The sequence below is a fragment of the Oratosquilla oratoria genome, chromosome 27 (assembly GCF_046742065.1).
Source record: "Oratosquilla oratoria isolate Oo_2021 chromosome 27, ASM4674206v1, whole genome shotgun sequence".
Classification (NCBI taxonomy): Eukaryota; Metazoa; Arthropoda; class Malacostraca; order Stomatopoda; family Squillidae; genus Oratosquilla; species Oratosquilla oratoria.
This window is the reverse complement of record NC_134803.1, coordinates 40,714,299-40,728,556: the sequence shown is the minus strand read 5'-3', so window position 1 is coordinate 40,728,556 and position 14,258 is coordinate 40,714,299. Positions and strand designations below refer to the sequence as shown.

The 14,258-nt window shown below is 43.1% G+C and overlaps 1 protein-coding gene across 1 annotated transcript in view; it reads right to left on the bottom strand.

Annotated features, from left to right (window-relative positions):
- Positions 1–2,598: 2,598 nt before the first annotated feature.
- The window catches only part of LOC143039989 (neuropeptide SIFamide receptor-like), a 355,374-nt gene continuing 343,714 nt past the window's right edge, over positions 2,599–14,258 (bottom strand). The window contains exons 4-6 of the mRNA XM_076210507.1: positions 7,503–7,616; positions 5,458–5,613; positions 2,599–4,310 (exon numbers count right to left, since the gene is read on the bottom strand). Coding sequence (XP_076066622.1) covers positions 3,654–4,310; positions 5,458–5,613; positions 7,503–7,616 — 927 coding nt within the window. The 3' untranslated portion in view covers positions 2,599–3,653. The remainder of the gene's footprint in view (positions 4,311–5,457; positions 5,614–7,502; positions 7,617–14,258) is intronic.

The window sequence follows — 14,258 nt, the reverse complement described above, 5'->3', positions numbered from 1 at the left end:
ACATATACCATTCTTATCCTATAACCAGTACATTACTATGATGCGATATTGAGAGAAATATATTCTTTTTAGCACCAAAGACTCACCGCAGATTCAGAAGCCAGCGCTCTCTACCCGACAACTGCGGGAACTGCTGGCCGGCAACTACGAGACTTGAATGGCCGTATGCCGGAAACATGAAACTGATGCGGTTGGCCATAGCTCACCCCCTCCCCACACTAACCGAGTTTTAATCACGATAACTGAGTTTATCTGATAACTGCAGTGGTGAGGTTGCTGCAGTTAGCTGATGCTCTCAGCTGTCTGTCGTGTCCAGTGAGCTTACAGTCACTGAAATAGGGGTAAAGCCATTCAGAAACATGTCTTCCATGGCTCGTCATAAGTGAAGAACATTAAAGACTGTAGTTATGTAGACATACGCTAAAGATTCTGTCCGAACTTTGGCCGTGGAAAATATACATATGCTAGCAATTTCCATTTAATATACATTCGAAATGTTCAACAAGTCAGAATCCTGTACTTAGATTAAGGTAAGGTTAGAAGAGGCTTGGGTAGGTCACTTGGTAAAATGTATAAAGTGCAATAAGTATCTCGCTTTAGCATTGAGCGTGTTAACTGTCGACGCAAGAGATTGGGTCACAGCCAGGGAGAATCCAGTATAATGATGTTGAGGTGAGTAACAATCAGATAGTGTGGTTGTGACAACTACACGATATGCATGATCGGAAACTCAACATCTCAATTTCAATTTGTGTCTCCAGATTGCGTTCGCACTTGCTTGACTGCATTGAAATGGATCGATACATGTCAGGTTTTCTTTTTCTGTCTACCTGTGTTTTTGGATATGAATATGGTTTAACTGGTGTGTAGTTTGTGCAGAAGGATTAGTACGACTGAACAAATGGGTGATGTGATGAACTATTCTATTGTAGTATTTCTTGCTTGGGATTTTCTTTTCAAAAATCACATTTGTGATACTTCCCTTGCGAGATGCAGAATATCTCTGTGGTCGTATGATTCATTCTATGGAGAAAATGTAGCTGTGAGCCATCTCACGTGATATGCTCTCACTGTGTAATTCTCACAACTCTGCGGAGTCATCTTAGGTCCTGCCACGTGAGAATGGTCAGCAGTTGCGTGCTGATAAGCGACTATCCGCAGATTGTAGTTCTGTCAGCAATTATCTGCATCCTTTGATCTGCATGCTGACGTTCTCTTGTTTATCTTGTACTTCATAGGTTGTGTCTTTTGTGCGAATCATTTTACGTTGTGGAGTCGTTGGGTCACATTTCAAGTCCAATTTAAACGAACCTCCAACCTTTAATCAAACAACAATGATTCGCTGTAATTTGTTTACATTTCCGCTTGGATTACGTAAACGACACATGCGCAATGCCAATGCGCGGTAGGAGACGTTTTTTTATACCTGTTGAGCAAGTTGGAGTAATGTTTGCCCAGTGCCCTTAATTCATTTTAACGAAGATGATCTTCGTTGATTAGAACTTATACACTGAATCTGAGTGTTTACCAATTAACAAGATGTAGATTAATTTTCTTTTGGGATGCTCCTTGGAGTAATTCAAGATATTCCAATATAAGTGGAGGAGCAACTCCTCTAAGACAGACTGTGAACTCTTGGGATCTTTTCCCCCAAAATTCCGATGTCTCCAGTGCCTACATTATTGTTTTTCATTTACGCTATCGACACTCGCTGGCCAAGCGGGTCAGAGCGTCGCAACTTACGGCGGAGGTCGATGTGACAGCAGTTCAATCACTGCCACCAGTAAGTTGGACCAAGGGCATGGTTAATCAAATTCCACCCTACAAAGTCTTCTGTAAGTGGCAACGTCCTAGCCTCCAGATAGGAAGAGTTCGCAACGTTAAACCGAATCATTTACACTTTCAATTATACAGACGTTTTATTCCCCTCTGACTTGTTGAGGTGCACTACTACAGTCAACGTGATGCTCTACCAAACGTGCTCCCAAAAGCCAGACACCTTTAGATCTTTTAGTCTTCCTGAATGACATTCGAGGTTCTGTCGCAGACGAAATCCCACTTCAAGGTGTTTTGTTTATTTTCCTGTTTTCATTTATTCATACCTAGACCTTATTACACCCAGGGACGGTTTACAAGAACCTCAGGAAACGACCACATCACTCCCAGTACCCTTAGAGAACCAAGGGACAATAAACAAACAAGACCTCAAGGCACCATTGGAACAACTTACAAGACTTCAAGGCATCACGAGGCCGGTTGCAGGACCTCAGGGTGCCTTGGGTTCCTTGTAAGACACTGGGATTACCAGGGGGTGATTTTGAGATCTCCAGACAAAGTAACAAACGGCAGAGCTGATTGGAAAACCACTTGGGACCAAGGGAGTAGTTATGATACCACATATTCCCGCATAAAGGTTTCTAGGACATCAGATTTCCATGGGGCTACTTGCAAGACCTTTGGCAGCTGTAACTGGTAACTCGTGATAGCCCTAAGGCGTGACTTGCAAAGCCCTAAAGCACCAATAGGTTTTACTGCAGAATCCACATGGTACCAAGGGAATACTTGCAAAACCTCAAGGCATCAAGGGGTTTCTTGTACAACCACAAGGCACGGGTAGATTATTTATGAGATCACAAAGTACCATGTGGCATCTTCAAGACCCCAAGAACAGAGACCGCTTGCTTGGCTCCAAAGAGACCAAAAAGCTGCCTGTGAAGCCCCAAGATACTTAAGGGTAACCAGAAGAATTCAGCGTCGCCAGGGGATTGCTTGTAAAATCATAAGGAGTCACGCAATTCTTTTTTCAGGACCCCAAAATTTGAGTGCCTCTGGAATAGCCAAAAGGAAAAAGAAAAAAAAAAGTCTTCAAATAATCTAAATAATTGTTTTTTACGCTCCCAGGGTCCCCTGCTAGAACGCTAAACCAACTAAATGCTGCTTCCAAGGTCCCTCGACATTTCCTGAAGTATTTCTAAAGCACCGAGAGATTATTGCCTGAAAGACTCTTTCTTTCCTCCCCCTGGACAACATGACGACCTCTCGTTAAACCGTAACAACAGGACTTAGGTTTACTGTAAGTGGTTAAACGTGGGGACTGCGATGTGGACAGGGTATACACATACTTATACACACACCAAAGGGCTAGATACAACACTGATGGGTAACTGCCGCGTGTAGCTCCAATCGCCAGTGTTCTCACCGATCTTGTACGAAGAAGAACGTCATTGGAGATAGAGGAAGTAGTTCTAATGCCTATCACCTGTCACTTCGTACCTTGAGCACACACTATAACGTGAACGAACAATGCTAACCCTTTCATGATCAGGAGATAATCTTCTTTAGGGTCTTTGGTGTAAGGGGGTTAAATATCAAACGGACAAACACTTCAAGGGGTTTCTTCTCGGTCGTTGACTTTCGTCGACCTTCGATTGGCCGATCAGTGCTGATGGTGTCGAAGATCGACCCACACAGGAAGGAGGGACCAGGACCTGACCTGGTGTACCTTCAGCCTCGTACGCTTCTCGAGAGGCCGAGAGCTAAAGACAATTTCGAGACGAAGACAAAGAAGATCGTCGTCTCGTCTCAGGAGGACAACAACCAATTGCCCCGGGGACTGACGTCACAGGCTCCCGGGACTGCCTAAGGGGTCGCGACTAGTCGACACTGTCGTCGATTCTCCCGCTCGAGATCGACTGTGCATTCTCATCGAGGTGGTCCGAGCTGATGACGTCGATCTCGATCTCTTCGATGACGGTCGAGTTGCCATTGCCGACGCTGGAGACGTCGTTGTGGATGGTGGGCGCCAGATCATGGAGTTCGAGGACGTTAGCGAGTCCGTTCGTGATGCCGTTCGAAACACTCGGACGGTCACTCTCAGTGGTGGCTGCGGCAGTCGCCGCCGCCGCAGCCGCCGAGGCAGCGATAGCCTTACTCGCGGACGCTGACGAAGAGGAGCAAGGCCCGTTTGATCTCCCACCGGATCGGCCTCCTCGACGGTCGACCATGTACACATTCCCCGCCTGCTTTGAGGTGGTAAGACCGTCGAAGGAGGCCGTCTTGGGTCGGACCGTGGAGTACTGCGAGTAGTAGCAGGTAGAACGGCGTACCGTGGAGTAGGAGTAGGACTCGTAGCGGAGGGTACTGCAACAGGAACGGCTCCTGACGATGGCCAGGAACCCGTTGCGGTACTTTTTGTTGAAGAAGGCGTAGAGGATAGGGTTGATACAGGAGTTGGACGCCCCTAGCCACTGGGCCATTGGGGTGATGATAGCGAGGACGGAGCTCTCCATGTCACCTTGCTCACCGCCAACCTGGAGGTGGAAGAAACACAAAGTTCTTAAGAACCAGAGTATGACATCTGAAGGCAGAGGTTCACAAATGTAAACAGGTTTTTAAGAGTTTTGATGTAGAATTGATGAAACCCTTTAGTCTAAAGATAATTTCTAAACTCAATATTATCGTCTGACGGTAAACAAGGATAAATCTGGAATATATGAATATATATATATATATATATATATATATATATATATATATATATATATATATATATATATATATATATATACAACACTAAATGGGTCCCAGTGATTAGAGATACATTTTAACAACCACAGTGTACTTTAATTCTAAGCCATCAAAGGCCAGCATGCTGAAATTGAAATGTGGAACTGCCCAGGACTCGAACCCGGCATCCTCATGACAAGTGCGACAGTAACTTTCCAACTAGGCTATCAAGAGAGATAAAGGCTAAGCGCATTTTTTTTATATATTTGTATGCTCGAGTTACACATATATGAAATTTTGCGTTCAACTCATCTCCACCATGACAGTACAATTGGATGTATACGAACGCGGGAAAGTATTTGTACAACACTGAATGGGTTCCAGTGATTAGAGATACATTTTAACAACCACAGTGCACTTTAATTCTAAGCCATCAAAGGCCAGCATGCTGAAATTGAAATGTGGAACTGCCCAGGACTCGAACCCGGCATCCTTATGACAAGTGCGACAGTGACTTTCCAACTGGGCTATCAAGAGAGATAAAGGTTAAGCGCATTTTTTCTTATATGTTTGTATGCTCGAGTTACATACACATGAAATTTTGCGTTCAACCCATCTCCACCATGATAGTACAATTGGAAGTATACGAACGCGGGAAAGTATTTGTACAACACTGAATGGGTCCCAGTGATTAGAGATACATTTTAACAACCACAATGCAATTTAATTCTAAGCCATCAAAGGCCAGCATGCTGAAATTGAAATGTGGAACTGCCCAGGACGGGTTCTATCTATTTATAAATTTGTTTTATTGATTCGTTTATTTTTTATCTATCTATTTACCTATTTTTTCATCTTTTATCTAATCTTTATTTTTACAAATCCGGTCAGCTGCAGACAACAGCTTGTCCAAGAGTTAGTAAAAATCACACATAGCCCCTCGCCACGTACTTTGATACGCGTGAAGATGGCGTAGAGAGGCAACCAGGAGAGCATGAAGATGATAACAACCACAACCAGCATCTTGACCACTTTGACCTTACTTCTCTGCTGCATTTGCTGCACGGCCGCGTCGCGCGCATCACCCGGTATGGCGCGGTACGCCACCTGGCAAAGACAAGAGACAGCGTGTCTTTAAGGCCCTTGTCACACTTGCGGTTCAGTTACAATGTAAATGAACGGAGGTGTTCACAAACAACCGTTTTTTTTTGTGTGTTTTTTTTACTGTGCGATACCACCGCGGTTTCCGCGCGGTTCAAACCGCTAATGTAAACAGGACCTAAGAGGAGCAGGACTACGAGGCAAGAAAAAAGAGACCGAAGAGAGTTATTGATTGAGGTGTTAAGAGGTAGGAGGTAGAGGCTATGAAGAAGAGGTTGGAAAATAGGAGGTGGGGATTAGGAAGTACCGGATCAAAGGTAGGAGTTAGAAAATAAGAGGCAGAAGGTAGATTATGACAATTCGAGGTTAAGAGGTAGGAAGTAGAGGCTAGGAGGTACAGGTGAGAGATGAGGATTAGAAATTGCAAGGTAGGAGGCAGAGAATTGATGAAGAGGAGGAAAGGAATAGAAGGGATGGCTGAGAGGTACGAGGTAGAGGATAAAGGTAGGTATGAAGGTGTAGATTGAGAAAAGGTAGATAATATTAAGAGGTAGGACTTGGGAGAGAGGTGATACAGATGAATTGTGTATAGAGAGGTAGAGGAGGGTGAATTAGAGGTAGAAGGTTTTATGGTAGAGTGTATCGGGGTGGCCAATGAAACCGTTTATAAAAATAAAATAAAAAATTGTATTTGAAATAAGCTCTATAATATTGAAAGTGTTGTCGCTTTGTAAACTAGATCACTACTGGTGCTTAGCGACGCCACTACGCCAGACTTGGCGGGTAAACATACACGTTCGAACTGAACGCTTGGTTGTTACAATAGTATATAAAATATGTAATAATAAATGAATAGTATTACAATTACGTATGTACAACACAAAGAATATTTTATGCCACCATTACAAGAGAAGTAGATTTGAGGGTGATCGAACTCGAAAGGTGTAATTTAAAGGAAGGACAATCCAAAGTAGTGATTAGAGGGTAGGAGGTAGATACTGAAAGAGAGGAGTTGTATGTAATTGGCAATGGCCAACAAGTCTATCGATATAAACACAAAATGGATTGAGCTTTTATTAATACATTTCCTTCGTTAAAACGACGTAATAGGCTCCATTCTCATGTGCTCTTTCTTAGGGTTGGTAGAATAGTAGAAAGAGTAGTTAATAAGAGAAGAAAGTAGAAGGTAATTGATTACGAGCAGACTCGTGAGATGCTGAGCAACGAGTAAAATGAGAATTATATGTGAAGGGATTGGTAGGGTACCAGCGATCTGATAAGATGGAAGTTGGATGAAAGTTTTAAAATTGCATGGGATATGAGATGAGGCAGCCGTGAGGAGGAGGAGGAGGAAGAGGAGGAGGAGGAGGAGGTGGAGAAGTGTAGGGGAAGGAAGAGAAAGCAAGAGGAATGCATTTTTGAGAAACAAAAATTTTTGAGAAATGGAGTTGAGAATGAGAAAAAAGAAATCAAGAAAAAATTCAGAAACTTTGTATCTTACATGTGAAATTAGTAATAAATTCGAAGAAGTTGGAGTGTATTAATAGCAATGTGTACCAGTGGAAATAAAATGCTGCGTGAATATTGACGATGGCAAAAGTGGTGTATATATATATATATATATATATATATATATATATATATATATATATATATATATATATATATATATATATATATATATACGTATGTATGTGTGAGTGTGTGTGTGTGTGTGTGCGTGTGCGTAGACCTATGTATGTATGCATGTAACCCACGAGTTATAGATAGAACTACAAACAAAATCCTAAGTAAAGGTTTTAAAAACATGTATATATATCCAGAGGATCTCGAATATTTATCACTGACTTGTAAAGATACTTCTTTTGAATAAACAAGCTCGCGCATGCCCTCACCTTTATCCAGATCATGATGTAGCAGGCGGAGATGAGTTGCAGTGGTAGCAGGTAGCACAGAAGCAGATGGGCAATAAGGAAGTAGAGACGTCCTGCTTCCTTACTCGGCCACACCTGCTCAGGAGGAACAGGAACGTCATGAGGAAGGTGCAAGGACTGGTTTACCAACAGTGGTCAATGAGTGGAACAGACTTAGCAACCCTGTAGTAATCGCTGAAACAATATGTTGTTTTAGAAGAAGGTTTGATAGATTCATGGATGAGGATGATAGGTTGTAATGGACATGGAACTACCTAGTGTAGGCCCTGTGGTCTCTTACACTCTTCTCCATTCTTATGTTCTTAAGGAAAGGAAGGAAGGGAGGAGGTGGAGGAAGGAAGAAGAATGAAAAGTGTTTATATACAGGGTAGCCCAAAAGTCACTGAAGGCTTGCAATTTGTGGTCATTTCTTAGGCCTGATATGTAGTTCCAGTAAGGTGGGACAACTACTTGTACTGCAAGAGAGACAATACAGTTGCTGAGGTAATGTTTCTGTATTGTATCAAAATTTCATCTTTAACAAGGCAGTTATTAAAGGCTAAAACACCTCAGTGACTTTTGGGCCAACCTGTACCTACATATGATAATGTCTAATGATTATATCAGTGGGTGTAATTCCTTTCACCGTCTGGGATATTGGCTGCATGTTATTGTGGCAAAGTAGCATGCAGTTGATACTTTAGGGTCTATATGGGGCGCCCCTACGGACCAGAGCCACACATCATTTTGTCTATGATAGAGGAAAACTCTGTTCATAGAGAAATGATGACACTTTTATACTACGACTGTCCCTCCGTTATGCTGTCCCCCAACCCCTTGTTGCTGTCCTGTACCATTTCTCTGAGTATTCATTTTCTGTTTTCGCCGACCCTGTGGTGGGGGAAGAGAATGCTACCACCAAGTCTTTCCACTTGAGTCGTAAAAGGCGACAAAAAACAGGACGGGGATGGGATTAGGAGTCCTACTACCTGTAGCCCCGAAAGGGGACATTCCTAAAAAGAAAAGAAAAGGCATAAGAGGGTCTGGGAGTTTTCCAACCAGTACCCTAAGGTTTGGGTCTTTTAATGTGCGTGGATGTGGTACAGATGAGAGTAAAAGGGAAGAGATAGGCAGTATGTTTGTGAGAAGAAAGATGGATGTGCTGGCTTTGAGTGAAACTAAAATGAAAGGAAAGGGCAACTGTGAGTTTGGGAGTGTAGCTGGGAGGTACTCAGAAGTGAAGAGGGGACGAGGGAGAGAAGGGGTGGCTATACTAGTAAGTGAAGAGATAAGTAAGCGGGAAGTGGAGTGGAAGGAGGTTTCAAGGTTGATGTGGATGAAGGTGAAGCTGGGAAGGGAGATGTGGGTTTTTGTAAGTGCGTATGGACCTGGTAGTGAGAAGAGCGTAGAGGAAAGGGAGGCTTTTTGGGTAGATATAAATGAGTGCATAGAGGGATTAGGGAGAAATGTCAATGTAGTTGTATTGGGAGACCTTAATGCTAGGGTAGGAAATGAACCAATAGGCGGAGTGATTGGAAAGTATGGAGTTCCAGGTAAAAATCGTAATGGAGAAATGCGGGTGATGTGTCTTGAAAGTGAGTTGATAGCAAATACAGTGTTTAAGAAGAAAGTCAAGCATAAGTACACATGGGAGAGGGTGGTGGATGGAAGGGTGGCAGATAGAGCGTTAATGGACTATATAGTGGTGACCAGGAGTATGGTAGGAAGAGTTAAGGATGTACATGTTCTAAGGGGAGAGAATGGGGGAATATCAGATCATTTTCTGGTGGAAGGTAAAATGAGAGTGGAGAATAGGTGGAGAAAGAGGAAAAGGGCAGAAGGTAGGGAGGTACTTAGAGTGAATTGCTTAAATGAGGGAAAAAAAAGGAGAGTGAGTTTAAGAAGAAACTGAAAGAGGAGTGGGAGGGAGTAAAGGATAGAGTAGAACTAGGAGTGGAAGAGGAATGAGGATGGTTCAAGGAGGGAGTCACAAGGTGTGCAGAGTTGGTGTGTGGGACAAGGTGGATAGAAGGAAGGGTAGTGAGTGGTGGGATGAGGAAGCAAAGAAATGTGTAGAAGAGAAGAAGCAGGCATTCATAGATTGGCTGCAAATTAGGACGAGGGAATCGTATGAGAGGTACAAAGTAAAGAGAAGGGAAGCTAAGCATAAGATAAAGGAAGCAAAGAGGAGAGCAGATGTGAAATGGGGTATGAGTATGACAGAAAATTTTGAAAGCAATAAAAAGATGTTTATGAAGGAAATTAAAAGAGAAAAATGTGGCGAATCAAGTAGAGAAGAAAAGGTAAAAGGTACAGATGGAGAGATGATAATGGAAGAGAAGGCAGTGAGAAGAAGGTGGGCAGAGTATTTTAGGGAGTTGCTAAATGTGAAGGAGGATAGGGAGGGAAAGGTAGTTGCAGTGGGAAGCGCTAAGAAAATGAGAATGATGAGTGAGGAAAATGGAGGAGAAATAGGGAAGGATGAAGTGAAAGCAGCTGTTAAGATGATGAGAGCAGGTAAGGCACCTGGTCTGGATGGATGCCATGCAGAATGTCTGAAGAAAGGAGGTACAGTGATGGTGGACTGGTTGGTGAGGTTGTTTAATGTTTGTTTGAGAGAGGGTAGAGTGCCGGAGGACTGGAGGAGTGCCTGTATAGTTCCGCTTTACAAGGGAAAGGGGGACAAGTGTGAGTGTAGTAGTTTCAGAGGGATCAGCTTGTTGAGTGTAGTTGGGAAGGCTTATGGGAGGGTCTTGATTGAGAGGACTAGGAGAGGAACAGAGGGAGTAATTGGTGAGGAACAGTGTGGGTTTAGGACAGGTAGGGGTTGTGTAGATCAGATCTTTGTGGTAAGACAGATATGTGAGAAAGCTATAGGAAAAGGTAAGGATGTTTTTTTGGCTTTTATGAATCTGGAAAAGGCTTATGACAGGGTAGACAGGAAGGCACTGTGAGAGGTACTGCAGATATATGGGATAGGAGGAAAGCTGTTAAGAGCAGTCAAGAGTTTTTACGAGAGTAGTAGAGCTTGTGTTAGGATTAGAAATGGAGAGAGTGAGTGGCTTGAGGTAAAGGTGGGACTTCGTCAGGGATGTGTTATATCGCCCTGGCTGTTCAGTCTTTACATGGATGGGGTGGTGCGAGAGGTGAATGCAAGGGTAGTGGGTCAGGGGTTAAAGATGGTTAAAGAAAATGGAGAAAAGTGGGAGGTGAGCCAGTTGTTGTTTGCTGATGACACTGCGCTTGTAGCAGGATCAAAGGAGGAATTGAGGAAGTTAGTGACAGAGTTTGAGAAGGTGTTTGAAAGAAGGAAGCTGAAGATAAATGTGGGTAAAAGTAAGGTGATGAGATGTACAAGGGGAGAGAGTGACAGCAGGCTGGAGGTGAGCATTAAGGGTGAAAGAATGGAGGAAGTGGATAGTTTTAGATACTTGGGTGCGAATGTGGCAGGAAAGGGAGGAGTGGGGGTGGAGGTAGAATGTAGACTGAGAGAAGCGAGTAAATGCCTTGGTGGATTGAAAAGTGTAATGAGAAATAGACATTTGGGAATGGATGCTAAGAGGAGGTTGTATGAAGGAGTGATTGTGCCAACAGTATTGTACGGGGCAGAAACATGGAACATAAGAGAGGAAGAGAGAAGGGGTTTGAATGTGTTTGAGATGAAATGTCTGAGAAGTATGATAGGGGTTACTAGATTGGATAGAGTGAGGAATGAGGAGGTGAGGAGGAGAACAGGGGTGGAAAAGGAACTGGGAGATAAGGGTACTAGGATGGTTTGGACACATGGAAAGAATGATTGAGGAAAGATTAGTAAAAGAAGTGTGGAAGGCAGAGGTGGAAGGAGTGAATATGAGGGGGCGTCCTTGGATGAGATGGATGGATGGGGTGAAAGGGGCATTGCAAAAGAGAGGAATGTCTGTGGAGGAAGGACGGGAGAGGACGGAAGATAGGGGTGAATGGAGAGGGGTTGTGTATAGATGATGCTGTGATGCATGAGGGGGAGTGGGTGGGGGATGGGGGGTTGAGGAAGTATATATGAGAAAAAAAAATTGACGCAGCCCGAAGGGATTTCTCCCCGTCTTCTCCTTGTCTGCATGAGGGGACGGAGAGGGGGGGTCGCCGAATCTATGAAGCGGCCTTGCTGTGGATGTGCTGCGTCTTGCGACACTGCTTCTGACCCAGGGCAGTGGACAGGATGCAGGGATGACCCGTCATCCAGGAGGTGCCAAGATAAGAGGGAGGGAGGAAGGTGGAGGGGAGTGGAATATATAGGAAATGAAATGGGTGGGAGTGGTTTCTATGCCTTTTACTTTTTGGCTACCCCCCATGTAGGGGGAAAAAGCCTTTGGTATATGTATGTATGTATGTATGTATGTATGTATGTATGTATGTATGTATGTATGTAATTCCTTTTGTTTTGTGGAAGCTCCCGAGGCTAATGAAATCACCCGGCATCATCTATTATAAGGTCTGACCTGGGCTGAATTGGTCTATAAGATTACAATCTTCGGTTCAAGGATTAGTTCATAGTCTGATTAAGTCGTTTAGTGTTGGAAAAGAAAATAAGATTTTTAAATACTTTTTTTTTCATTTTGGTCTTGTCTTAGATTATGCAATGCATATGGGATTACGAGACAATAAGTGAGCATTTCGTATTTTCCCCAACCTCATCTGCTTCCGTGAGGTGGCTGGGAGGTGTTATATAGAAACATAAGGAGCAATCCAATTCCCTTATATTTTTGGATTCTGAATACGAAAAAAACAGATGAAAGTGAAAACCCAACCTTCCGAGCGTAGGCAGACACCAAAGCAGATCAAAAGAACGAGAAAGGCAATGGAAGTGAGAAAGAAAGAGATCTGAAAAAAAAGAGTCCATAAAAAAAGAGAGTGGGAAGACGTTGAGAGATTACAAAAGCCTGGAGAGAAAAAAAGGAGGTGAAAGAATGGCAGAAGAATGTAGAGACAAACAAATAGAAGAAGAAGAAAGCGAGAGGAGATGGAGGGAGAAAAATAGAAAACATGAGCCGGACAGACTGATTGTAAAGGTGAAGAGGCGGAGAGAGAGAGAGAGAGAGAGAGAGAGAGAGAGAGAGAGAGAGAGAGAGAGAGAGACCGAAGCTGGGAGAGAGAGAGAGAAAAAAATGGATAATCTAGGGAAACAATGTAAAGAGATGGAGAAGCTGAAGGATAAAAGAAATAGAGAGAAGACAACTGACTTTGCTTACACTCTTCGCCAACGCAGTTAGACGGACGGCTTAACGTGATTTTGATAAAAGGGACCTTGATGGACCCCTTTCGGATGGCATTTGCGACGCCGTGGGTCCAAATAAAACCGTTGTAACGGCCATAGTTTTAAATTCAACCATTGTAGCGGTTATAAACGTTAATTTTGATTTAAACCCAACCGTCGTAACTGTCATAACCGTTGACGTTATTTTAAACACATCGTAACGGTCATAACCCTTGGCGTTGTTTTAAACCCGACCCTCGTAACGGTCATAACCTTCGACTTTGTTTGAAACCCTACCGTCGTAACGGTCATAACTGCCGGTGGGTCTCTAAGCCCAAACATCTTAACTGTCATAACCGCCCATATGAATTCAAATTCAAACCAATATAACGGACATAACCGTCGACGTGAATCAAACCCAACTATCGTAATGGTCATAACCGTCAGCTATTTTTCAAAACCAACCGTCTTAACGGTCATAACCGCCTATATTAATTCAAATTCAAACTCTGTAACTGACATAACCATCGACGCGGATTTAACTCCACAGGTGTTAACAGTCATAAACGTCGGCGGGATTTTAAACTCAACCGTCTTAACTGTCATAACCGCCAATATGAATTCAAATTCAACCAGTGTTATGGTTATAAGCGTCAACATGGGTTTCAATCCAGGTACCACATTGTTCATAACCGTAATTTTTTTTTTTTTTTTTTTTTTTTTTTTTTTTTAATCTGTCATAACGGCCTTGAACTATATATATGAATTCAAACTCAACCGTCTTTACCGTCATAACTGCCTACATGGACTTTAAATCAACCAGCATAACTGTTTTAACCGTCAACATTACCTTAACCCAAACCGTCCTGAGTTTCCTCTGCCTAACCATCATAATGGTCTTAACCGTCAACATTATTTCAAACCCAACCGTCATTTTTTATACTAACTGGTATAACCGTCGCCTTTTTTTCTGCAGTAACGGTCTCAACCGTCGAAATCACTTTAAACCCAACCGTCATAGCATTTTTTTTACCACAATAACTGACTTAACCGTTGACATTTCTTTAACCTTAACCACAATGACAGTCATAACTGTCGACATTAAACCCAACTGTCATAGCGTAATTTTCTATGCCTCACTGCAATAACGGTTTTAACCGTCAACATTACTTTAAACCCAACGGTCATAACGGAATTTTTTCTGCCTAACTGCAATAACGGTCTTAACCGTCAACAAACAGTAAACGTTGCTAATTGGATTCTCTTCGTTCTTTACTGACATGTGCATGTGTTGTCTGTCTCGCCCTTGTGTCGCAATGGGTCGCTCCCCCTCCGCGGTCCCTGCGAGAGATGAGATGTGTGCAACTTGTGTTTTGTTGTATTTTTTCAACACACTGGGGAAAGAGAGAGAGAGAGAGAGAGAGAGAGAGAGAGAGAGAGAGAGAGAGAGAGAGAGAGAGAGGGGGGGGTGGAAGGGAGAAAGAGAGGGGGAAGGGAGAGAGAGGGGG